Source organism: Garra rufa, chromosome 8 (genome assembly GCF_049309525.1).
Source record: "Garra rufa chromosome 8, GarRuf1.0, whole genome shotgun sequence".
Classification (NCBI taxonomy): domain Eukaryota; kingdom Metazoa; phylum Chordata; class Actinopteri; order Cypriniformes; family Cyprinidae; genus Garra; species Garra rufa.
Window position 1 is genome coordinate 27,814,074 of NC_133368.1, and position 27,438 is coordinate 27,841,511.

General features: G+C 37.0%; 1 protein-coding gene across 1 annotated transcript; it reads left to right on the forward strand.

The window, feature by feature from the left end:
• armc8 (armadillo repeat containing 8) lies at nucleotides 1-27,289 on the forward strand. Its single transcript, XM_073845579.1, has 22 exons — nucleotides 1-82; nucleotides 2,581-2,657; nucleotides 6,898-6,969; nucleotides 7,366-7,508; nucleotides 8,076-8,173; nucleotides 8,253-8,345; nucleotides 8,604-8,684; nucleotides 8,783-8,858; nucleotides 11,335-11,425; nucleotides 11,513-11,573; nucleotides 11,666-11,866; nucleotides 12,681-12,776; nucleotides 12,941-13,023; nucleotides 13,658-13,739; nucleotides 13,819-13,905; nucleotides 14,223-14,315; nucleotides 14,401-14,550; nucleotides 16,781-16,876; nucleotides 25,737-25,832; nucleotides 26,010-26,082; nucleotides 26,217-26,310; nucleotides 26,398-27,289. The coding sequence occupies exons 1-22, from the start codon at nucleotides 35-37 to the stop codon at nucleotides 26,429-26,431; spliced, it is 2,025 nt and encodes a 674-aa protein (XP_073701680.1). The 5' UTR covers nucleotides 1-34; the 3' UTR covers nucleotides 26,432-27,289.
• The last annotated feature ends 149 nt before the right edge of the window (nucleotides 27,290-27,438 follow it).

Below are 27,438 nucleotides of genomic sequence, written 5' to 3' on the forward strand. Positions count from 1 at the left end.
TGGAAAGTGCCGCTCCGAATGTTCCGCTGAGTGAATGATGGCGTGCCTGCTGGAGGCCCCTTTACGCATCAGCGTGTTATCTGTGAGTCTCTTTAATTATACCCATTATAACCTCACATTTTGACTTCAGGATCACTTAGATGTACACTAGACACGTTAGATAGACTTTAGCGGTTGATCTTAAATTAAGCGATGTGGGTTTTGATGGCTGGCTGTGTGTTTATGTGGCTAACATTAGATCTGGATGTGCTCAGAGCTGTCAAATCAAAGTTATATTTAGTTTTTCAGGCTATATTTAGAGCCGGGGCTTCAAAAACAAAATCAAACCTGCTTGGTATTCTCTGATGAAGCGGTTAAATGATGAACTGATGGGCTAATGTGGTGGTAACGCCCCCCTTTTGACAGCCCTGTAGTTGTGTCCAGTATGTTTTGACACATGTTGATCTACTCTCACTGTGGTGGAACCCAGGTGCAGTCATGCTGTCAGATATTGTTGTGTATGTTATTGAATAATTACCGGTCTCAAATGTCACGGTATTCACGTAGGGCATAAAATGCTTACGTTAGTTTAGAAAAAAAAAAAGCATTAACATGATGCTTTTGTGTCATTCAAACTTTAGCCTTCATGTTTGGTTTATTATCTTCCCTTTAAATACTTCGAATGTGCTCCTCTGATCTAATCAACCCAGTAGAGTGATATTGTTAAAGCTTTAGCCCTTTGTTGTATGATAAGTAGTAATGATCTTTTTAGAAAAGTTCATTGTTACCCCATATATTAACACTGTTTCTGTCTAAAGTCAATTTGATAATCATATTTATTGCTTTTATTCATGTTTTACACCTGAGGCTTTTGAGACTCCAAACAGAAATCGTTTTAATAAATTTTTATCACTATGAAATTTAGTCTATTATCATTATTCGTAAAATACTGATGCCTTGTCATAAAATAAATTAAATGTTAAATATTAAGTGCGTGTTTTGAGGTGTGAAAGGTTTTTGAAAGTTTGTGCTAAGTAAAATATATAATTTATGGAATATACACTACCAGTCAAAAGTTTTTGAACAGTAAGTTTTTAATGTTTTTTTAAAGTCTCTTCTGCACAGAAAGCCTGCATTTATTTGATTAAAATACAGCAAAAGCAGTAATATTGGGAAATATTTTTACTATTTAAAATAAGTGCTTTCTATTTGAATATATTTTAAAATGTAATTTATTCCTGTGATTTCAAAGCTGAATTTTGAGCGTCTTCTTTCAGAAATCATTCTAAAATTCTGATTTGCTGTTCAAGAAACATTTATTATTAGTATTAGTATTATTATTAATATTATTATCAGTATTTAAAACAGTTGAGTACATTTTTTCAGGATTCTTTCATGAATAGAAAGATCCAAAGATCTTTTTTTTTTTTATTTGGGGGAAAGAAATTATAGAAATGGTTACTTTTATTTAGCAAGGATGCTTTAAATTGATCAAAAGTGATGATAAAGACATTTATAATGTTACAAAATAATTTTCTAAAATAACTTTATATTCATCAAACAATTCTACTCAGCTGTTTTAAACATAATAATACATTTTTTGAGCAGCAATTCAGAATATTAGAATGATTTCTAAAGGATCCTGTGACTGGAGGAATGATGCTAAAAATTCAGCTTTGAAATCACAGGAATAAATTACATTTTAAAATACATTCAAATAGAAAACAGTTATTTTAAAGAGTAAAAATATGTCAAAAATGTTACTGTTTTTGCTGTACTTTGAATCACATAAATTCAGGCTTGGAGAGCAGAAGAGACATCTTTAAAGAACATAATAAATCTTACTGTTCAAAAACTTTTGACTAGTAGTGTAAATGTTACTGTAGTACTTTTTAGATTGAAGCTGTGCTTCTCTTTAAGCTTGTATCAGAATATTAACTACATCATAATGTAAATAACCATTGAAACAAGATGAGATGAGCACTGGATTCCAGAGAAATCTTATTTTAAATGTCAAATAAATGTTAATTAGTCATGTTGCAAGAATTTCAACTTGAGTAATGATGTCTAAACTGACAGCTGCATTATTCTTTAGGGTTGGGTAGTCATAGATGGATGTATTACTGTAATTTAATAATGATCCCAAATCATTCAGATGTCTAGTTGAAGTCTGTTAGAAACACATTTGTGCCTGAACAGGTTAGTTTGGTACATCGAAACACCATTTTGTTACATTTATGTTATAAAGTAATAGAATGAGTTCATGTGTGGATGTGATGTTTTGAAGCATGAAGTGACATTTATAGCAGTGCCAACTGATTGCGTACATGCTTTGGTATGTTTGGGGTGACTGTCATTCCCACTTTTCCCTGGCTTGAAATTGCCAACTCTGTTACAAGTGAGCTGTGGTGATTGAGGAGATGGAAGTCTCTAGAAGGAGACTTCCCACCAACAGTTGGCAACTGTAAGGGTAAACAGACCAAAGTATTGAGACCCTGTGAGCCGGGGAGGAGGCTGTGGGGCGAGACTAATGGTGTTGTGATGCTTCAGATGGGATGAGTTTGCTGAATCATCTTTGTGCTGTCATTTGTCACTATGCAGGAAGTCACAGCCACGAGTCGCCACTATGTTGACCGGCTTTTCGACCCTGACCCACAGAACGTGCTGCAGGGAGTCATGTGAGTACACAGCCATGTGTGTGAGCGCTCTGATCTGTGTTGTAGTTTTCTGAGGCTGTCACCATAGGAGGTCCTTTTAGTCCTTGGAGAGCAAGTTTATGTTAGATTTTTTTGTATCATGTAAGACACTGAGTTGTGTGTTTATGTGAGTGTATCTGGGTAGCTGCGGCTCGGGTCTCTTCATCTTTATTTTTAACTCAGGGCTTCAGCTCTGGTTACTGTTAGCTTGATGTTTCCCCGACTGCCACAGCCGTACTTTTCCACAAATATAGATCCTCCATCAGATGAGGCATCAACTAAGACATTAAGTTTTGTGCATTAATACTGCTTTAAATTTATGTCAAAATCATTTTGGCATGAAGAACACACACTGAGACGCTGATTATATGTTGTCATAATTAATAGGAAAGACTGGTTTCCTTCCGAATTGGGACGTCAAAGAATTATAATTCATACCAATTTGCTTCCTCCATAATTAATGCTGTGTCCAAATCCTCCTGGAAAGTTCCTAAATTAAAAATTTTGAATTGAATTTTTAAAGTTTTAGTTAAAAAAATAACTTTAGTTTAGGTTTCTGTAATTTCGTTATGTGCTTTTGCTATTTTATTTTTAGATATTGAAATTCATCTAATATTTACAGTTCAAGTCAAGTTTGCATACACCTTGCAGAATCTGAAAAAAATGTAATTATTTCACCAAAATAAGAGGGATCATACATTTAGCACTGACCTGAATAAGATATTTCACATAAAAGATGTTTACAAATAGTACACAAGAGAAAATAATAGTTCAATTAATAAAAATGACCCTGTTCAAAAGTTTACATACGCTTGATTCTTAATACTGTGTTGTTACCTGAATGATCCACGGCTGTGTTTTTTTTTGTGTGTGTGTGTGTGTGTGTGTGTGTGTGTGTGTGTGTGTGTGTGTGTCTAGTGATAGTTGTTCATGAGTCCCTTATTTGTCCTGAACACTTAAACCACCTGCTGTTCTTCAGAAGAATCCTTCAGGTCCGACAAATTCTTTGTTTGTTTGGGTTTTTTTGTGGCATTTTTGTGTATTTGAATCCTTTTTGACAATAACTGTATAATTTGAGATCCATCTTTTCACACTTAGTTAAAAGTTTAGTTAGTTCACTTCAAATTTACAGATCATGTCATTCAAGATGTTCATGTCTTTCTTTCTTTAGTCATAAAGAAATTATGTTTTTTTAAGGAAAACATTTCAGGATTCCTCTTCATATAATGGACTTCTATGGTGCCCCCAAATTTGAACTTTCAAAAAGCAGTTTAAATGCAGCTTCAAAGGGCTCTAAACGATCCCAGCCTAGGAAGAAGGGTTTAATCTAGTGAAATGATTGGTTGTTTTGTTTTTAATTTTTTTTTATTTGTATTTTTTAAACCTCAATCGCTCGTCTCGGCTCAGTGTGAACTCTGTTTTTTTCCAGTCATGACAGTTAGGGTACGTCTAAAAAATACTGCCTCATTTTCTCCTCCAACTTCAAAACCGGGAGTTTTTAGACATATCCTAACTGTCATGACAGGAAAAAAACAGAGTTCACACAGCTAGACAAGACAAGCGTTTAAGGTTAAAAAGTATATATATATATATTTTTTAAATAACAGATTGTTTCGCTAGATAAGACCCTTATGCCTCTTCTGGGATCGTTTAGAGCCATTTGAAGCTGCATTTAAAATGCATTTTGGAAGTTCAAATTTGGGGTTACCATAGAAGTCCACTATATGCAGAGAAATCCTCAAATGTTTTTCTCAAACATAATTTCTTTATGACTGAAGAAAGAAAGACATGAACATTTTGGAAGACAAGGGGGTGAGTATATTATCCGTACATTTTTTTTATTTTGAAGATCAGGGTATATTCAACTTTATGGAAAAAAAATATGATATGTAGGCAAAATAAGAAAAATGTACACATCCTCATTCCATTCAAAAGTTTACACCCTTAATGCATCATTTTTTTTCTTCTGAAGTATCAGTGAGCATTATGTACATACATTCTGTATTAGTTGCATATGAGTCTCTCAGTTGTCCTCTGAAAAGATGGATCTCAAAATCATACAGTCATTGTTGTAAAGGGTTAAAATACACAAAAATGCTGAAAAAGCAAAAAAAATATGAGGGACCTGAAGGATTTCTGAAGAACAGAAGGCAGTTTAACTGTTCAGGACAAACAAGGGACTCATGAACAACTATCACTAAACAAAGAAAAGAAAAAAACAGATGTGGTTTATTCAGGTAACAACACAGTATTAAAAATCAAGTGTATGTAAACTTTTAAACAGTTTTATTATTTTGTCTTGTGGACTATACACGTCTTTTATGTGAAATATCTTATTCAGGTCATTACTAAATAGATCCCTCTTATTTTGGTAAAATAATTAACATTTTGCAGATTCTGCAAGGTGTATGTAAACGTTTGACCTTAACTGTCTTATTTTGCAGTTTTAGTTTCCTTTTCTTTTAGCAATAACAACACTGGACAATTTCATATTTCTTTCTCTTTTTTCATTTCCTGACAAAGTCAAAAAGCTTTTTAGTGATAATGCAACAAAAAAGAGCAGTTGATGCACATTAGGTTTGTAATTGATGCCCTGTGTATCTATTCTGACTTTAATGTGCACTCATGTCTTAATTACATCATTCTGATTTTGACGTTGCATGAGTTTGTTGTGAGTATGAAAACATTTTAAAATATTTTGGGTACTGTTGATAAAGAATGGATCAATGCAGTTGCACATGCATTGTCTGTCATTTTAGTGCAAAAAAGCTTTCTGAAAGAGAAATAGAAATATAAAATTGGCATGGCATGTCCATTTAGTTTAGAGCAGAATCTCACTACATTACCTGTGTGTGCTGTATGTGCATTCAACTAATGAGTCATGAGATGAGAGTCTGCTAGGAGGGTGTTACTATTTGTTCTCATTATCAGCCTTTGTGATCCTCAGATCATTCAAATGTACTCTAACAAGTTACATTTGACATGATCAACTAGGACACCAGTGTCCTCTCCTTGAACTGTTTTAAACAACATATTGTTCATTCTTGTTTAATTGTTGTACATGCAGTTTTCATAGTAATTGAAATACTAACTAATATTTTTACTTCAAAAAATGTTTGTCTCGTACTGAAGGACTATTTAAACTGTAAAAACTATTTTTGAAAACATGTTGAAAACAGTGGTGCTCCTTTAATGTTTTTGTGTGATATGATGACACATTTTCAGCATTCTTTAATTTTGTAGTTATGTAAAAGTCAAATCAATTAGATTTTTTTGCATCCAAAATATATTTTTTACATAATATAACTTTTTTAACAGTATGATTTTTTTTATGTTTTTTAAAGAGGTCTTTTCTGCTCACAAAGCCTGCATTTATTTGATCCAAAGAACAGCAAAACTGTTTTTTATTTTTGCTATTTAAAATAACTTTTCTATTTGAATATATTTTAAAATATAATTTATTCCTGTGATTTCAAAGCAGATTTTTTAGCATCATTACTCAAGTCACAGGATCCTTCAGAAATCATTCTAATATTCTGATTTGCTGCTAAAAAAAAAGGTTTCTTTGATGAATAGAAGAACAGCATTTATCTGCAATAGAAGTCTTTTGTAACATTATAAATGTCTTTATCATCACTTTTGATCAATGTAAAACATCCTTGCTAAATTACTGGAGTAATGATGCTGAACATTTAGCTTTAAGCACAGGAATAAATTCCATTTTAAAATATATTTAAATAGAAAACAGTCATTTTAAATGGTAAAAAAAGAAAAACTTTTGCTGCACTTTGGATCAAATATATGTAAATATTTCTAAAATATAAACGTGTGTGTGTATGTATTTAGATATACATAAAATATACACAACACACACACACACAAATTATGTAAACACTTTTTTTTTGGATGCTATTACTTGCAGTTAATCGATTTGACAGCACTAATCTTTACTGTTACTTTTGATCAGCCACTGCAGACTAAAAGTATTAACTTCTTAAAATAAATAGATTCTTAAATAAATTAAATTCAATAAATAGAATAAATGAAACTAAAATGTTGAAGTCAGCAACCACTATACAGTTTTTTTCTCCCAACCAGCTTGTTGTTTATCTGACCAAGAGCACTCTCAAAATGATTGAAAATGTCTGATGATCTGTTTCTATGCCATAGAAAAGGTATGTTTTGTACATTGAGTTATAAGTGATTGCACCTGTATTGACAGTGACATGAAGAATGCTGTTATTGGAAACAACAAACAGAAGGCCAACCTGATTGTGCTGGGAGCTGTGCCAAGGTAGGTCCGCCCACTACACCCTTCTTTCACCAATAGAACTGTAATGAGTTTTGACGCAGCCAGTAACGTTGAAACATCAGAGCTAATTTATCCAGTTGTCTGGGCTGGGCCAACATAGCTAAAATCCAAAAGTCTGAGATTATATTCAAAATCTGGGTTTCAAGATTAATTTAAACCTGGAAATAAACAAACACACTCTGTTACCTTAAAGATGGCAAACGCTGTTTTCTAAATTCTGTTTTCTTTGTTTTACACGATAATCGCTGCTGATGAGAATGCCCTTTTGTGTGTGTGTGTGTGTGTGTGTGTGTGTGTGTGTGTGTGTGTGTGTGTGTGTGTGTGTGTGTGTGTGTGTGTGTGTGTGTGTGTGTGTGTGTTGTGTGTGTGTGCACGTAGACTCCTGTATCTTCTCCAGCAAAGCTCCTCTAGTCTGGAGCTAAGAACTGAATGTGCGGTCGTGTTGGGAAGTCTGGCCATGGGCACAGAGAACAACATCAAGTCCCTGGTGGACTGCCACATCATCCCAGCCCTGCTGCAAGGTTCTTGCTCTGTCTTCTCAGTCTGTCTTTAATATTATTGTTTTAACTATATGTGACCCTGGACCACAAAACCAGTCTTAAGTCGCTGGGGTATATTTGTAGCAATAGCCAAAAATACATTGTTTGGGTCAAAATTTTTGATTTTTCTTTTATGCCAAAAATCATTAGGAAATTAAGTAAAGATCATGTCTATGAAGATTTTTTGTAAAATTCCTACTGTAAATATATCAAAATGTAATTTTTGATTAGTAATATGCATTGTTAAGAACCTAATTTGGACAACTTTAAAGGTGATTTTCTCAGTATTTTGATTTTTTTGCACCCTCAGATTCCTGATTTTCAAATAAATGTATCTCGTCCAAATATGGTCCTATCCTAACAAACCATACATCAACAGAAAGCTTATTTATTGAGCTTTCAAATGATGTATACATCTCAGTTTTGTAAAATTTAACCTTATGACTGGTTTTGTGGTCCAGGGTCACATATCTTTATCAAATAAATACAGTCTTGAGATGTCAATAACATTAAGATATCTTCATGATTCAGTGTTTTGTGTTTCGGCAGGTCTTTTGTGTCCTGATCTGATCTTCATTGAGGCATGTCTGCGCTGTTTAAGAACCGTCTTCATCAGTCCAGTTACACCAGTGCAGCTGCTCTACACAGTAAGACAACTTCCACATTCTGAAATGACATATGCACATGCATAAACAGTAGTATGATCAATGTTTTAATTTGCACTAGGACCCCACTGTGATCCCCCACCTCATGTCCCTACTAAGTCGGTCACAGCACACACAGGAATACATCACGCAAATCTTCGCCCACTGCTGCAAGGTAACACACACAACTGTGCATCACACAGTAAATATGCATGTATTCAGGATTTTAAAGCAAATGGTTCCAGCTCTAAATTTTGATTAGATTAGCCGCATACAAGCTTTATTCCAAGCCTTATTAAGGATTAGCCGACATGCACCTGTGGCCACTCGTCAAACCGTAAAATGGTTGCAGTATTATAGCCAAGGCCTCCTGGGAAAGTAATGTTTTCTTTTATCTCTATTGAAAAATGCATTGAATAATGTTTGTGTCCAGACTCCAGAACATCAGACGGTGTTGTTCGACCACGGTGCCATCCAGAACATCGCTCCTCTGCTCATCTCTCCCTCCTATAAGGTATAAAAACGAACTGAATGGACTTTCTATTTGTTGTTGTGTTTTTAATGCACTTCTTTGTATTCTGAGTAATAATGTTTTGTGAACCCTCTCCATAGGTACGGATGCAGGCGTTAAAGTGCTTCTCAGTTTTGGCCTATGAGAACGCTCAGGTCTCCATGACACTGGTGAATGGTGAGCATGACCCTCATCCTCTATCTGACATCATTTGATCATCTCTTATTTTGTTCTCCTGGCGTACACTCATCTCAAAGTCTTTTTGACTTGTCTTTCGTGTTGCATTTTTCATTATATTTAGTAATCTCTGAATCCTTGTTCAATGAAGTAACAGCATAATGCACAACAGTAGGTTTCTGGAAGTAAAAAAGCTTCTGTAGAAGCCACAAAGCGGTGTGTTAGCACTACAGTTGCTGATTTTGGTGAAGAACTACATCTCTGTTGCCATAGAAAATCATTTTAAACAGAGTTGGGGTAAAGTTTTGCTATCTAGTGGAGGCTAGCTGGTTTACGTTATCTATTGGAAAGATACCAAGGTACTGTAACTGTTGAAAAGTTTGGGGTCAGTAATTTTATTATTTTAATTTAATATTGATGCATTTAATTGATCAAAGTGATAGTGTAAGACTTTCTATTCATCAGAGTTTCCTAAGAAAAATATGTATCACAGTTTCCACAAAAATATTAAGCAGCACAACGTTTTTTAACATTGATAATAATAAGTGTTTCTTGATCACCAAATCAGCGTATTTGAATGATTTAAAGCAGTGGTTCTCAATCCTAGTCCTGGAGGACCCCTGCTCTGCACATTTTGCATGTCTCCCTTATTTAACACACCTGATTGAGATCTTCAGCTTGTTAGTTCAGTTCATGGATCTCTCTCCTAATGAGCTGATGATCTTAATCAGGTGTGTTAAATAAGGGAGACATGCAAAATGTGCAGAGCAGGGGTCCCCCAGGACCAGGATTGAGAACCACTGATTTAAAGGATCATATGACATTGAAACCTAGAGTAATAGCTACTAAAAATACAGCTTTACCATCACATGAATAAATTACATTTTAAAATACATTAGAATAGAAAACAGTAGTTTTAAATTAACAGTATTTAACAATAACTGTATTTTTTAGCAATTGCAGTCTGTGAGCATTCAAGACTTCAAAACCATTGCAAAAATCATACTGACACCAAACATTTGAGGTAGCTTACCTAACATTAGTTTATGGTGTAGTGTTAGATCCTAAAATTATGAGCGTTTTCTCATAGCAGTTCACATAAAGTCTGATTCATTTCAAGTCTGATTTTTTGCAGTGTTCCTTTTTTTGTTTGAATCAGATGTTGTAATTATGTAAGAGCTGGTGTTTTGTTTCAAACATTTATTTAGGTTTTCTGTATGTCTTTGGAGACAATGAATAAAAGAATACTTAAAGGGATAGTTCACCCAATATTGAAAATTCTGTCATTAATTACTCACCCTCATGTTCTTCCAAACCTGTAAGCAGTGTTGTTTTTGACAACCATCTTAGATTTAGTCTTAGTCTTAGTCTTTTGGACTAAAATGCTTCTTAGTTTTAGTCAAATTTTAGTCACTTCTATATGTGATAGTTTTAGTCCAATTTTAGTCGACGAAAAGTCAAAAAGGTTTTAGTCTAGTTTTAGTCAAAAAAAGGGGAAAAAGTAGTCTTTTAACAAATTAATGTAGGTCAGTAAGTATTTTGCTGTTGGGTAGTGTCACTTATAAGTTCTGAAAATAGCAGATCTATAGTTCAACACAATGTGAGCTTCCGGATCGACTATTTTCACCAATAATTACAATAATGAAGGAATGTTTTAGAACATAAAAGACAAACAAGGATGGAATGCTAAAACGGCTTGCCATACTCGTATAGCAAAGAGTATTTAATGCTAAAACGGCTTGCCATAGCGTCAGATACTTTTTAAGTTTTAATTGGCATGCACAATAAGCAGAAATGTCATGCATTTTAAACGTCTGACGGACCACCCACTAACATTTTCGTCTATTCTCGTCTCGTCAACGAAAACTCACACACGTCTCGTCATGTTTTAGTCATCAACGAGCCATTTTTATCTCGTTATCGTCATGAAAAAAACTGGCGTCAACGAAATGATTTCGTCATCGTCATCGTTGACGAAAACAACACAGCCTGTAAGACCTTCGTTTATCTTCGGAACACAAAGTAGGATATTTTTGATGAAATCCGAGAACTTTCTGACCCTGCATTGACTTCATAAATATCGCCTTCATGAGAGTACCACTACACATGCTCTTGTGAAAGCAAGTCAAAGACTGACATGAAAGAGAAGAAATTGTTCAATAAAGTTATTCTTGTTTTCTTTGCGAAAAGTATTCTCGTAACTTCATAAAATTAAGATGACAACTGATGTAACATGGACTATTTTACCTTTCTGGGCCTTGAACATGGCAGTTGTGTTGCTGTCTATGGAGGGTCAGAAAGCTCTTGGATTTTATCAAAAATATCTTAATTTGTCTTCTGAGGATGAACGAAGGTCTTACAGGTTTGGAACGACATGAGGGTGAATAATTAATGACAGAATTTTCATATTTGGGTGAACTATGCCTTTAACCTGCTGAGACTCACATTATTTTGTTTATATGTGTATGTTTCCCAGTGCTTGTAGATGGTGAGCAGCTCTCTCAGGTTTTTGTTAGAATGATGCAAAGGGACAAACCCATCGAAATGCAGCTTACAGCCGCCAAATGGTGAGCAAATCTCATCCTGTAGGTTATTTCTAAAAATACATGTGTAATACCTTCAGCTTTTACAGACTCACACTCTTTGTCTTTCAGTTTAACATACATGTGTCGAGCAGGAGCCATCAGGACAGACGACAACTGTATTGTACTAAAGGTACCTCTAACCTTCCAATCTACCTTTATGTGATGCATGCAAAAGTGTCAACATTGAAAGTGCATAGAAACTATTTCTGTTTGGGTGGACAGACTTTGCCGTGCCTGGTGCGGATGTGTAGTAAAGAGAGGTTACTGGAGGAGAGGGTGGAGGGTGCTGAGACGCTAGCCTACCTGATGGAGCCGGATGTAGAACTACAGCGAATTGCAAGCTTCACTGACCACCTTGTATCCATGTTAGCTGACTACTTTAAATACCCGAGCTCAGTCAGCGCCATCACTGATATTAAGAGGGTAACTTCATGCACTCACACACACACACACACACACACACACACACACACATAATTAATTCGCTTTTTAAATAAGGACACACCAGAGCCTTCTGTTGTTTTTGTATAAAGTTTAAAGGGATAGTTTAACCAAAAATGAAAATTCTATGATTAATTATTTACCTTTGTGTTGTTCCAAACCTGTAAGACCTTCGTTCATCTTCGGAACACAAATTAAGATATTTTTGATGAAATCCGAGCACTTAGCATAGACAGCAATGCAACTGAAACGTTCAAACGCCCCAGAAAGGTAGTAAGGAGATCATTAATAGTCTTTGTGAAATCAGTGGTTCAACCTTAATATTATGAAGCAATGAGAATACTTTTTGTGCTCAAAGAAAACAAAAATAACAACTTTATTCAACAATTTCTTCTCTTCCGAGTCTTCAACGCACCTTCGTGAGAGTACCACAATGTATGCGTGTGGTGCTGCTGACGCAGGAGCCGGCGTTCTGATGTAGAACACACATACATCGTGGTACTTTCGGAAATGCCCAAAAAGTATTTTCATAGCTTTGTAACATTACGGTTGACCCACTGATGTCAGGTGAACTATAATAACAATGTCCTTACTACCTTTCTGGGCCTTGAACATGGTAGTTGTGTTGCTGTCTATGGACGGTCAGAAAGTGCTCGGATATCATTTAAAAATATCTTAATTTGTGTTTCAAAGATGAACAAAGATCTGTAGATTTCAATAGTGGGTGTAACCAGGTAGCTTTTATTTTTCCAATGAAATGTAAACTCAGTTTAACTGATCATCTGTTTTCCTGTAGTTGGATCATGACTTGAAACATGCACATGAGCTGCGACAGGCAGCCTTTAAACTCTATGCCTCACTAGGTTCCAATGACGAGGACATCAGGAAAAAGGTGATATATTATATTTTATTATATTATATTGTAATAAGTACTCTGTTTTTCAATAAATTAACAGTGTGACTGTTGACTACTTTGATACCTTAACAATTAAAGAAAGTTATTAGGTAGATATGGTGAATATGCTAAGGATGTTAACATTAATTTCCCCACTACAGATTACAGAGACAGAAAATATGATGGACAGGATTGTTAGTGGCCTATCAGAATCTAGTATCAAAGTACGGTTAGCAGCAGTCAGGTATGACACACCTTTTTATTTGAAGTGTTGTCTGTCAAGAAAAATTAGGAGAATGAAAACCACCATTGTACACTCCCATTCAAAAGTTTGGGTTCTGTAAGATTTATTTATTTTATTTATTTATTTTTTGAGAAATCAATACTTTTATTCTGCAACAATGCCTTAAATTAACCAAAAGTGACAATAAAGACGTTTCTAATGTTTCAAAATGTTTGAATTTCAAATAAATTTTTGCTCTTTTGTTCGTTTGAACTTTCTATTCATCTAAGAATCCTGAAAAAATGTCCACAAAAATATGAAGCAGCATATTAAGCATTGTTTTTAATATCTGATAATTATAATTTATTACCAAATCAGCATATTAGAACGATTTCTGAAGGATCATGTTTAAAACTGTTATTTTAAATTGTTATAGTATTTCCCAATATTACTGTTCTTACTGTATTTTTGATTAAATAAATGTAGCCTTATGGAGCGTAAAGGGACTTCAAAAACATTTTAAAAAATCTTACCGACCCCAATTTTTCAATAGTAGTGTAAATGTTAAATGTGTTGGTTGAAAAGGCAATAAACAGCATAAAAAGATATTTTGGTTTGCTCTTTCTATTTACATTTATTTTTTGCAAACTTCTAGATGTCTGCACAGTTTATCACGGTCTGTACAACAGTTAAGGACAAGTTTCCATGATCATGCAGTATGGAAGCCACTAATGAAGGTATGGCATTCAGATGATGCTGATTAAAAACTGGATGCTAAGAAAACCCTAATTGAATGCACGATTGTTCTTGTGGTAGTTATTACAGAACGCACCAGATGAGGTCCTGGTCATGGCCTCTTCAACACTATGCAACCTACTGCTGGAGTTTTCACCCAGCAAAGAGGTAAAGTACAATTTCGAGTTATTTAGTTCAGAGGTCTTCGACCCTGTTCCTGGGGACCCACTATCCTGAAAGGTTTAGCTACAACCCTAACCAAACAAACCTGAAGCAGACAATCAAGCTCCTCAAGACTGCTTGAAAACTGCAGGCAGGTGTGCTGATGCAGGTTGGAAATAAACTTTCCAGGAGTGAAGTGGGTCCTCGGGAGCAGGGTTGAAGTTTGTTATAACTAAAAACATTTTTTTCTGTAAAACAAAGAGGAGAGGCTTATTTGCAGTGTCACTGGGCTTTAAAAATGTACTGTTAATGTGTGTTCACAGCCTATCTTAGAGTCTGGGGTCATTGAGTTACTATGCAGCCTCACACAAAGTGACAGTCCAGCTCTAAGGGTCAATGGCATCTGGGCTCTTATGGTAAGACCAACTGACACAGTCCACACCAAAGCTTCAGTATAAAAACACTGTCTTTCATCAAAAGCCGTAATGTGTGTTTTTGCAGAACATGGCCTTCCAGGCAGATCAGAAAGTGAAGGTAGAGATTGTTCGAGCTCTGGGCACAGAACAGCTTTTTAGACTCCTGTCTGATCCTGATACCAATGTGCTCATGAAAACATTGGGGCTGCTTCGAAACCTGCTTTCCACCCGACCGGTAATACACATTACTTATATGTGTGTGTGTGTGTGTGTGTGTGTGTGTGTGTGTGTGTGTATATATATATGTATATGTATATGTATATGTATATGTATATGTATTAGGGGTGGAACGGTTCACAGAAGTCACGGTTCGGTTCGTACCTCGGTTCAGACGTCACGGTTCGGTATGATTTCGGTACAGTGGAGGGAAAAGCAAAACAAAAATGCAGAAGGCAATTAGATGTATTTCCACTCACATACCCAACAACCGCTGAACAACGGCAACACACAGTCCTCGTCTTTTCCACCACTCTCTCGCCTGTACTACTGTAACTGACTGGAAAAGCGAAGTTTTCCCAAACTTGCGATCTAAGGGGCCGTTCACATGTCGCGCCTAAAAACGCGTGAAAAACGCTAGGCGCGCCGCTTTCTTCCTGATCAACAAAGCGCTCGGGCGCTTGCGCTCCGGAAGCGTCTGCCGTTTCTAAGCAACCATCAGCTGCGCTCTAGCTCCAAGCCTATGCGTCTCCATGCATTGTTTCTTCTATTAGCGTCAAAATAATGGGGGCTTGACAAATCATAAAGTTCAGGAAATCCCTGGACCACAATGATGGACCGTTGAGCTGACAAAAAATTGCTGAGTGCCAGAGAATGTAGACGGGCTCTGATAGACTGCATACATAGGCGGAGCTCGGCTGCATCGACGCCAATCAGAGCTTCAGAGCTAAAGCGGGGCTAAATATTAGCTGTCCCTAAAGAACCCGCGTATCTAACAGTAGTTCCGCATTTTTTTTTTTTCATACCGTGTATTCTCCGTTTAAATTCATGCACCGAACCGTGACCCCCGTACCGATTCGGTTCGAAACGAATACATGTACCGTTCCACCCCTAATATGTATATGTATATGTATATGTATATGTATATGTATATGTACAGTCGTGGCCAAAAGTTTTGAGAATTACATAAATATTGGAAATTGGAAAAGTTGCTGCTTAAGTTTTTATAATAGCAATTTGCATATACTCCAGAATGTTATGAAGAGTGATCAGATGAATTGCATAGTCCTTCTTTGCCATGAAAATTAACTTAATCCCTAAAAAAACTTTCCACTGCATTGTTAAGAAGGCTTCAGGCCGTCCAAAAAAGTCCAGCAAGCGCCAGGATCGTCTCCTAAAGAGGATTCAGCTGCGGGATCGGAGTGCCACCAGTGCAGAGCTTCCTCAGGAATGGCAGCAGGCAGGTGTGAGCGCATCTGCACGCACAGTGAGGCGAAGAACATTTTTTGAAGATGGCCTGGTGTCAAAAAGGGCAGCAAAGAAGCCACTTCTCTCCAAAAAAAACATCAGGGACAGATTGATCTTCTGCAAAAAGTATGGCGAATGGACTGCTGAGGACTGGGGCAAAGTCATATTCTCCGATGAAGCCTTTTTCCGATTGTTTGGAGCAGCTTGTCTGGAGAAGAAAAGGTGAGCGCTACCATCAGTCCTGTGTCATGCCAACAGTAAAGCATCCTGAGACCATTCATGTGTGGGGTTGCTTCTCATCCAAGGGAGTGGGCTCACTCACAATTTTTCCCAAAAACTCAGCCATGAATAAAGAATGGTACCAAAAACACCCTCCAACAGCAACTTCTTCCAACAACCCAACAACAGTTTGGTGAAGAACAGTGCATTTTCCAACACGATGGAGCACCGTGCCATAAGGCAAAAGTGATAACTAAGTGGCTCGGGGACCAAAACGTTGACATTTTGGGTCCATGGCCTGAAAACTCCCCAGATCTTAAAACCTGTGGTCAATCCTCAAGAGGCGGGTGGACAAACAAAAACCCACTAATTCTGACAAACTCCAAGAAGTGATTATGAAAGAATGGGTTGCTATCAGTCAGGATTTGGCCCAGAAGTTGATTGAGAGCATGCCCAGTCGAATTACAGAGGTCCTGAAAAAGAAGGGCCAACACTGCAAATACTGACTCTTTGCATAAATGTCATGTAATTGTCGATAAAAGCCTTTGAAACGTATGAAGTGCTTGTAATTATATTTCAGTACAGCACAGAAACAACTGAAACAAAGATCTAAAAGCAGTTGAGCAGCAAACTTTGTGAAAACTAATATTTGTGTCATTCTCAAAACTTTTGGCCACGACTGTATGTATACTTTGTCTGATATATTCCCTTCGCTGTGTAACAAGATTATAGGCTTTCTGTAATACAAACACACACTAATTGTCTTTCCCTGTCTTTGGTAGCATATAGACCAGATCATGAGCTCACATGGGAAGCAGATAATGCAAGCAGTCACGCTTATCCTGGAGGGAGAACACAGCATAGAGGTCAAAGAACAGGTGAGCAGCTCAAACACACTAAGACGACATTGTGCTCACTGGGTATTACAGAATCAGACTAGTAAGACTTCTCAAGCAGCTATTATATTCCACACGTTATTACCCACTGGGCGTTAAGACTTGCATCTCTTAATATAACATAAATGATGTCTCATACTTAGGGCTGGGTGATATGGCCTAAAAATAAAATCCCCGATTTTTTCACAAAAAATTCGATTTACGATTTAAATCGATTTTTTCCCCCCTACTACTTTTAGCATGTAAAGAAACCCCAGCTTTTCCACAATATATATGGGCACCATATATTTTGCAGTATACAGTGCAACTGCATCAGTGCACCAGATCCCATTCTTATCATACCAGACACAGTAAATGTTTGTAAGACAAATAAATATGAGACGGGAGGAAAATATATATTTCCATGCTTTTCTCTTGGACTTATATCGTATACAAAAATATACAATTTTGAACACAGAAATATTAAATAACTGAAATGATCTGCCAGAACGTGGTGGTAAGACACTGATTTAATTACTGAATCATATTCATTTGATTCGTTTGAACGGATGGTTCATTCAAGAATAATGCAAGTGACTCCTTATGAACGGGAAATTGAATCATTTCACTAGATTCATTTAAAAACGCACGTTCATTCATAAACGAAATACCGCTGTGTTTGAGTGGAGATGCGCAGCGGCTCAGCTGTGACTTGTTTCAGACTACTTTGAACGACAAAATAGAGCAAAATCAGGCAATAGTGTTATAGTCAGACAATGTAAGTCACTTAATAATAACTTCTTGTTTATTTAACTGTTATAATAAATCAATATCTCATTTACGAACTCCCTTAAAAATGATTAAAAGCTGTCACTCATCTTAGTTCGCAATATCACAAAGCTCTATTATAATAAACGAAGCTACTGCCCATTCAGTCTCTTATTGACACTCTCTCTACACTTGAGATACATTAGTCAACGTGCAAAACACATAGAAACCTTTGAAGCTCCACTCAGCGCAAATACAAATATGCTGGTCGCACTCGAGCCTTGATATGCAAATAATTCGCTATTGTCTTCAATCATCTCTCTACTCTGTTTATGTGATAAGTGAAATTGTATGTAATATAACAGGCTAACTTGCTAGCAAGCAGCTAATCATGCCCACTTAGTGACTCGCGTTATTTGCCAGAACGCGTATTTGTTTTCCGTTCTGAATACAGCGGTTAGTTAGGCGCGCCATCATGTGGTCGGACAACATTGCCATTAGTGCAATTACAATGCATCTAATATTTTTATAAAAAAATCGCGATACCTTGATTTAATAAAAAATTAAATCGTCTTAAAATGTAAATTCGAATTAATCGAAAAAATCGAAAAAATCGCCCAGCCCTACTCATACTGAAATACATAGTAGAAAACCCATGAAAGATTTATGTTATTTAAAAAATCCACATCGTTTTATACATATTTTGTACCATTTACATCATGGTAGGATGGCATCTAGTGTTTCTTGTCTCTGCTGTTTGTAAGCTCTTTCAGTAGCTGTGGTCTGCTAAAAGCCTCAAAGGCATCTGGGCAAAAATGGAGAGAATATAGACATGGGTCTTGAGGAAATTTTATTTGTCCACAGGCTTCTTCCCATTCTTTTTTTGCATCAGGGACGCAGTGAAGACATGCATTGTTTCTCTTGTTGCCATTTAACTGAAAATTACAACCAGAAGCCGTACAATGTGACATTGTATCAGTATTTTATTTTTAGAGTTGTGTATTACAAGTTGTGTTGTGGTAAAAATAGTGTCTCAGTAGCTCTCCAAATGTAACCATTTTATGCCATCGAAATAATGGCGCCCTCCATAGTTTAAAATATGTATGAATTTTTTTTTAAATAACATACATTTTTCATGGGTTTTCTTCTACATGTTTCAATAAGAGGCATCATTAATGGAAAATTAATCCAGACCAAAGTCTTAAAGGGGTCATCGGATGCAAAGTTCACTTTTACCTGTTGTTTGAACATAAATGTGTGTTTGGCAGTGTGTGTACACAAACACCTTATAATGATAAAATCCACCCAGTGGTTTTGATTTAATCTGTACAATTAATTTCTCCTTTTTCAAATTAAGCAATTCTCAGAATCTTGTCTGTGTGACGTCACAGCGACAAAGGCCGTTCCCACGATAGATTGATTGACATGGCCGTCTTACCTCAGACCCGCGCTGAATGAGCTGTAACAGTCTAATCGCCATTGTTTAGATGGCAGAACAGGGATGTAGACAAGCGGTTGAGGTGTTCTGTTATTGGATGTAATAATGAACATAGTAGTCATCAGTTACTCCCAACATCTGAGCTGCTGAAAAAGCAGTGGATGACTTTTGTTTGTCAAGGGAATGTTCATGTGAATCATTTGCGATCCAGCTTCACTTACAGCAGAAGTGAGTATAAGGGTTTTTTATGAATCTTTGCAATCGCCTTTTCTACTAACATGCTAGTCGGCAAGTTTCATGTTGAATCGTGGCTAAAGTAAACAGGCTCATCACTCCACAAAGAGAAGAGAGGGGCGGGGCGAGCAGAGCTCATTAGCATTCAAAGCAAAATCCACCTGAACAGGTTGATTTTTGCAGAGCTGATTTTGACATGGTAAAAAGGGTGTTTTTTACACTACCATTGAGAAATTTTAACCAAAACATGCTATAGACTTTTCATTAAGACCCTAAAGAATCATATCAACTTGTGGAACATGGGCATCCGATGACCCCTTTAATACCCAGGCGTCCCTTAACAAGAATGTTCCCAGTCTAATATATATTGAGCTCTATGTCTATTCACCATGTCTGTAGAAGTCCTTTAAAAGTATTAAAGGCTTAAATTCACTTTTTAAAGTGTAAACTGTTCATATCTTAAAGGCATAGAAAAGTCTTTAGTTCTTCTGTCTTGTTATCAGTTGGTGCTCCTTTTTTTTCTTTTTTCAACTGTGCACAGGAATCAGTTGAAAGTTTTTAAGGTGATATAAAATTGATCTTAGAGGATTAGTCCGGACTAGTTCCAGAACAAAAATGTACAGATAATGTACTCACCGCCTTGTCATTCAAGACGTTCATGTCTTTCTTTCTTCAGTCATAAAGAAATAGTTTTTTGAGGAAACATTTCAGGATTTCTCTCCATATAATGGATATGTACGGTGCCCCCAAGTTTGAACTTCCAAAATGTAGTTTACATACAGCTTCAGAGGACTCTAAACGATCCCAGCCGAGGAAGAAGGGTCTTATCTAGCGAAACGATCGGGTTTTTTTTCTTAACATATTGACAACTTGTATACTTTTTAACCTCAAATACTCGTCTGTGTGATCCAGGTCAATACAGTTAGGATATGTCGAAAAACTACTATCTCGTTTTCTTCCCCAACTTCAAAATCGTCCTACATCGCTGCAGAAGTACTGACTCAGTGTTTACAAAGTGAACATACAAAGAAGATCAAACACCCTTTTCAAAAAAAGGTAAAACAGCGTTGTAGGACGATTTTGAAGTTAAAAACGAAAACGAGAAGGGAGTATTGACCTGGATTACGCAGACTACGCATGTGCATCACAGAGACAAGACAAAACAAACATTTGAGGTTAAATAGTATATAAATGATCAATTTGTTTCAAAAATAACCATTCGTTTCGCTAGATAAGACCCTTCTTCCTCTGCTGGGATCATTTAGGCCCAATCCCAATTCTATTTTCTACCCCTTCGCCTACCCCTCGCCCCTTCCCCTTGTCCCTTGAAACAAAGTGTAAAGGGGAAGGGCTAAAATATTTCCCCTAAGAAATGGGACACCACTACAACACTGTGATACGTCATCATACGTTGTCGCTAGTTCCTAATGTTACGTCAGAGGACATGCGCAGATGTTTATCACTCATTCCAAGATGTCAAAATGTTGTCATGTTGCAAAAAGTACAAATGTACGGTGTACGCACCGTTCATTCACATGTGGCCGTAAGCAAAACAAACAACGCATTATCACATGCGCGGCAAATTGCTAATCAGTGTAGTGGTGCCTGGAGAAGTATATATGCTTCATTTGTGAATTTCGTTTTGAACTTCCTATTTGAACGCATTCGTTTTCTGGATCCTTGGACTAAAATGTTTACAGGGGTTCACTGGTTTAAGAAATTTCTGATCGTAAAAATCAGCTTCTTTTTATTTGTAAGGTATCGTTTTTATTATTATGTACTGATTTAAATTACTGGTGCGGTGAGCGGGCGCAGGTGCATTAGGCGCAATCATTAAATACTAGGGATGGGAAGATTCCCCGATTCACTCGGTGCATCGGTTTAAAACGTTAACGATGCGATGCATCGGTTTAAAAAGTGCGCATTGGATACAAATTGGCATTTGTATCGCGATGCATAGGGCTGGGCGATATGGCAAAAATGTAATCTCGATAATTTTTTCCCATATTGAACGATGACGATATATATTTCGATATAAGCTGTTGATGTTGCCAGCTTTAAAATAGTATCCCAACAATGACTAAAGCCACAAAAATTAAAGGATTCATTAAATTACATTTTTAAGTATAGTTTATTAACAAAAGCAGATTACAGATTTGGCCTTAAAAATTAAAATAACTTACTAAAATAAATGAAAAAAAAAATAAAAGTTGTGACAGAGTATGGTAAATGAGAGTAAATGTACAAAATGTAAACATAAAATTATTGTAAAAACATAATTTGTAACACATTTCTTTATTATTTATTATTATAAACACAATTGTTTATTTTCTCTATTATAGGTTGTGCTATTTAAATTAGAGGCAACCACTGCATTTTGAAACAATCTACAGTATAAATATCAAAAAATTACGACACAGCTCTTTCTTAATCGTATTAAGTGCAGACAATTCAGCCATAATCAAAGTAGGATACTCTCTCATTATTCAAAGTGCAAACAGAGACAGAATATTTCAAGCATGATACAGAGCTATAGACATACACAACCTATTATAGTCTACATTCTGATAACAGCCTAGATGTGTCATTTAGCCTAATTTGCGTGCATTGCGGAGTCACTCTCTAAACAAGGGGGATTAAAATTGCTTTTGAATGCGCGTGCGTTTTTTGCTTTCGGTTTCAGTTTTAACAATCGCGCTTTTCAGCTAGTCAAACCACTTACGGAATTCGTGCTACCTTTTTTTGTCGACAACTTCAACATCTTTGGATAATAACTCGAGGTTAGTTTCTCTTTCGTCGCTGCTTCCACTCTCTTTTTTTTGTCGTCCTGGTGTAGGGTTGCTTCGCAAAGTGCTGTAGGAAATGAACTTTGTACTTTGACGTGCACACGCACGCTGCACGCTGATTGGCCGCTGTCGCATATTTCTGCTGTGTGATTGGCTCTTAGATTAATCCATATCGAGCAAAAAATGTCTAGAGCTTATCATCGTTATTAACATAAATTTTATCGCGATTCGATATGATATCGTTTATCGGCCCAGCCCTAGCGATGCATCGTTTCTAACATATCTGCATCGGTAAATCCCAATTTATTACTTTATAATTATTAGTAGACATACAATACTTTTATTATTTAGAAAGTGGAAAATATTGTTAGATTGTTTTCTCCCCTCTGAACTGTTTCGCAAGCACGTCTCCCTTCACTGCTGCGTGAATGACGTAGACTGTCACAACACTACAGAGACCGGGGCGTGTCCAGAAAGTCACATAGAGCAGGGATTCTCAACCGGTGGCCCACGAGATGGCTTAAAATTAACTTAAATTTTATCCTAAAATGGTCAAAGCACGGCCTCTTTCGTGTTCTGTGATTGATTGCTTTGGACTCGGCGCAGCAAGCCTCATCGCATACAGACTGAACGGCGGCTCAAAACTTTCAACCGCGGCACACAAACATCATCAGAGACCTGCAAGGGACTGATTTTTTTGTCCCGCTCCTGCAGAAATGTATGCTATTTTGTCCCACTCCCACCAGCAAAAGCCCACATAAAAGTAACCTATACCCCCGCGGAAAAACGGGTCTCTACTTCATCTCTTGACTGCATGAAACAAACCCTCGCACTAATGTAAAAGTAAAGACGATCAGAGTAATAGTAACAATGACACTCTTGCATATCGGAGTCTATAGGCACGCATAAGTCTGCTGTTGATTCATGAACTAGTCAGGCTTTCGGGGCTCTGATCCATAGTATTTTTGTGTGAAATTTCAAAATATTTGCATAGTTGTCAAAATGAATGTCTTCAAATAATGTGTTTTATAATGGATGCTCACCTATAGAGGTGGATCTTGTAAGGGTCAGTGGTGTTTATGCACATATGAGCACCAGCATCAACAGATATAGTATGTATTTGCTGTATTTTTCATTTGTATGTTCATTTTATGATGGATACAAACAGTAGATATTCAGTCAGTCCAGTTCAAATGGACAGGTTTAGTGAGTGGTATTTTGGCATCTCCCTGTTGTTCTGTTTGGCAGGTTCACTTACTTTAGAAAAAGTACTCTGTAGTTGTTTAGAATGTCTGAATTAAAGAATTCAGGAGCTTTAAATCTGTCTAATATATATATAAATAAATACATATATATATATATATAAATAAATACATATATATATATATATATATATATATATATATATATATATATATATATATATATATATATATATACATAATCAAAAAGTCTTGGTTTTACTTGGTTAATAAATAATCAAACTCATTCACTGGCACCGCATCCTCTTTCACATCATCACATAAACTTGATCTAATTAGTTAGTGCTGAATTATCGCATCGCATCGTGATATGGGTGTGAATCGTATCGTATTGCATCGCAATATGTCACAAATGTATCATTAATATATCGGATCGGATACTTTGTATCGAGATGCGTATCGGATGTAGCCTGGCAAGCCAGACCCACATAAATGTAGGGTCTGGGCACTCTCCATAGACAGGGCTTAACCGGAGGGGTGGGATAAACGGTTGTCTTTCAAACTCCTCTCCACGCAATAGGATAGCGCTACAACCAATCAGAGACTTAGTCTGTCAGGTGACGTAGTCAGAGCGACGAAGATTTTTAACGAAAATCAGTGCACTGTGCAGTGTGTCAGCTAAATAATAGACATAGATAGGCACTAAACCTTTAAAAGTAAACAAAAACATGCACAGACAAATCCAAATTACACCCTGCTCTGATGTAGTATACGCAAACACCGGAAGGGGAAATCGGTGAAAAAGTCCAGGATGAGTTTGCGTAAGCAAACGTAATCTTTTAGCTTTAAATGGGTTTGAACAACCAGGATAAGCGCAAGTAATTACCATTTTGAATAGCCGCTATATCCACAATCTCTGTGCACTGTGTGAACAATGAGTGTCGTATACACGCCACAGATCGCTTCCGGTGTTTGCGTATTCTACACCACAGCGCGTTCACATGTAACGAGCTCCTGCTCAGGACAGATGGACGTGGCTGTGTATCCAAAGTAAAAAATTATATAAAAACTGTTCAGTTTTCCACGCGTAATTCACAGAACCAGGAATTCATGTCTGACGGAACTTATGGTCGCAGGTCAGGACTCAGGCGTCATCATGTTAAGCCCGCCCACCGACTCGTGATTGGCCCGGTACATCTTGGATTTTTCGGAATTTTAAGTGAATTGAGAGTAACTAGACTGACCTTGGAAGCAAATGTAATTTGCTGCCGCTAGGGGCGCGTCTAGATTCTAGGCTATATCGGATCGGCATTATACCTTAGATGCCCAACCCTATTAAATACATTTCAAAGCCAGCCGGCTCCACGGTCCTGACTGCATCATCACTGCCTTTATTGGGTGTTTTGAGCAAATATTTACATTTATTCACATGACTGGATGTGGTGGACTGCCATGATTTTGGCGAATGCAGGACACTGAATAATGCGCATCAGAGGGGATTTAAAAAGTGGAAGTTTGTATACACCGTATACCTGCATACACCATCCACTACACCACCGTTGCAAATTGCCGTGCCACTGGTCTTTCATGTTTCTAACATGCAGTCAAGTGTATATGACATAAAAATATATTTTGTAATATCGTGCAATCAGTGCTATCTGCTAGCAAACTTTAGCGATTTTTTTGCAAACGTTTATTTACAAAACAACACCATAAACACAAACACAAGATTGAAGGTAATATACATATAATGAAACATTGTCATGAAAATCCTTATTAAAGGCAAAAATTACTTATATTTACAAGTCTGCTTGCTCGAGTGAGCAGCCATGTTGGAAATTTCTCTTAGCCCTTCGTTTGAAGTGAGGTCCTGAAAAATCTTCGTTTGGAGGGCTATCTGGCCCTTCCCCTTACCCCTACCCCTCCAACCAAAAGAGAAATGAGACATCCCTACCCCTTCACGTGAACGCGCCAAACGGAGGGGTAGGGCTAAGTGTAGGGGTAAGGGGTAGAATTGGGATTGAGCCTTAGAGCCCTTTAAAGCTGTGTTTAAACTGCATTTTGGAAGTACAAAATTGGGGGCACCATACATATCCATCATATGGAGAGAAATCCTGTTCTCCTGAAAAAAACATAATTTCTTTATGACTGAAGAAAGAAAGACACGAACATCTTGGATGACAAGGGGTAAGTACATCATCTGTAAATTTTTGTTCTGGAAGTGAACTAACCCTTTAAATGAGTTTAGTTTAAACACAGATAGCAAATATATAAAAAAGTAAAACATATGATATAAAAAACATCTTGAATTACATTCCCCTAAACATGCAGATAACTTCTGTTGAACCTGGAAAATTCATTTAGGAGCATTGATTTTAATAAAGTTTAAAGTTTCCAGAGTTGATGTTTAACACTACTTTTGTCATCTTTTGCAGACATTGTGCATATTGGCCAACATTGCTGACGGAAACACTGCCAAGGAACTCATTATGACCAATGATGACATGCTCCAAAAAATTAAATATTACATGGTCAGTGTTTTGACATTAGCTCATCTGGTTTCTCAGTTGTGGGCTTTTTTCAATACTTCTTTCTATTCTTTGTAACATCTTCCTTATCACTGTCCCTTGCTCTTGCTTCTTCTTGTCTTTCTCCTACTAGATAGTTATGTTGCTTTTGTGTAATTTTTTCTGTTCTCTATGTTTCAGGGTCACTCCAACGTGAAGCTGCAGCTGGCTGCCACCTTCTGCATCTCTAACCTCATCTGGAATGAGGAGGACGGTGAGGAGCTCATGTTACAAGGGTTCTGTGAGGGAGCAGTGGGAGACAGTTTAACTTATTTGTATCTAATAGGTTAAATAGGACTCTTTGTGCATTGTCAAGAATAAAAGTTTGCATTTTTCCACTTCCTCCAGGCTCACAAGAGAGACAAGACAAGCTAAGGGAGATGGGCTTCGTTGATATCTTACACAAACTCACCCAGGCATCAGATCCCAACCTCTGTGACAGGTGACAGACAGATTGGCATTCATCTGTTGGTCGTTGTTTCATCTGTTTGTTGTATGATTTGACTCTTCGCATGTTTCTTTCTCTCAGGGCAAAAACGGCGATGCAGCAATATTTGGCATGACCTCGAAGGAAGGCGGGATACGGCCTCACTAACAATCTCTAGGAGGATCACATCTCCTGTGTTTTTGTTTTAGATTCGAGTTTCGTTTTTGCTCTTCCTTTTGTTTTGTTGCACAAGACACCTTTTGTTGTGGAGACCCCGAACAGCTTCGTAAATCAGAGACAGTTGCCAGGGGGCCACAGCACTTTTTGGGCCTTCAGCTACGTTGGCTTAACTCTTGGAACTATGATTTTTTGTTTGTTTGTTTTTTGGACTTAATGTGAAGGAAGAAAAAAAGTTCCTCGATGTGTGTTGCAGCGCCACCTGGTGGATTGAGGCTTTGACGCTTTGGACTCCCATTGGAGAAAGCTGAACCGACCTCTCAGTGCTACGCTTCTAGGAGCTTAGTCTCCTTATTTTGGTTTGCTGATTTACTATTGATATTATTAAAACTATTATTATTTTAATTGGGACTTTGACACAAGGTTAGAAAAAGACTGCTCGTTTGTGTTCTTTTTTGTGGATACATACCTCGTAAATATATATATAAATATAAATATATAAATATATTTTTTGGATTTTTAATTTCCCTTTCAGGTTGTTTTTCCCCTTTGTATTTTCCTCTCTGTAATATAGGCTGATGGGTATATCTGGAGAGGCAGCATGTTGGGTCATATACAAAGACATTTCGTCAAAACCATCCAACCCCAAATAGAAAAGTGAAAGTTTGTTTGCTCTTTCCACAGGCTCTTTGTTTTATCTCATTTTCACTCCCTTTATCTTCACACGAATCGGTCTCCTCATAACACCCTCTTTTTGAAGCTCTATAGTGAATGTTTCCACTCAAATATATGCAGGCCTCTGCCATGGAGCAGCCCAGTGAATGCTTTGTGTCTTTTTTCTGGGTCGGGAAAGGCTTTTCAGCACAGAAGAGCTTGGAGATGAGGCACATGCTTCAGAAGTTTCAGGCCTTGGTGCTCATGTAGGAAAAACAGGTTTGAATCCTTCCTTTGACCCTTTATCCCTGA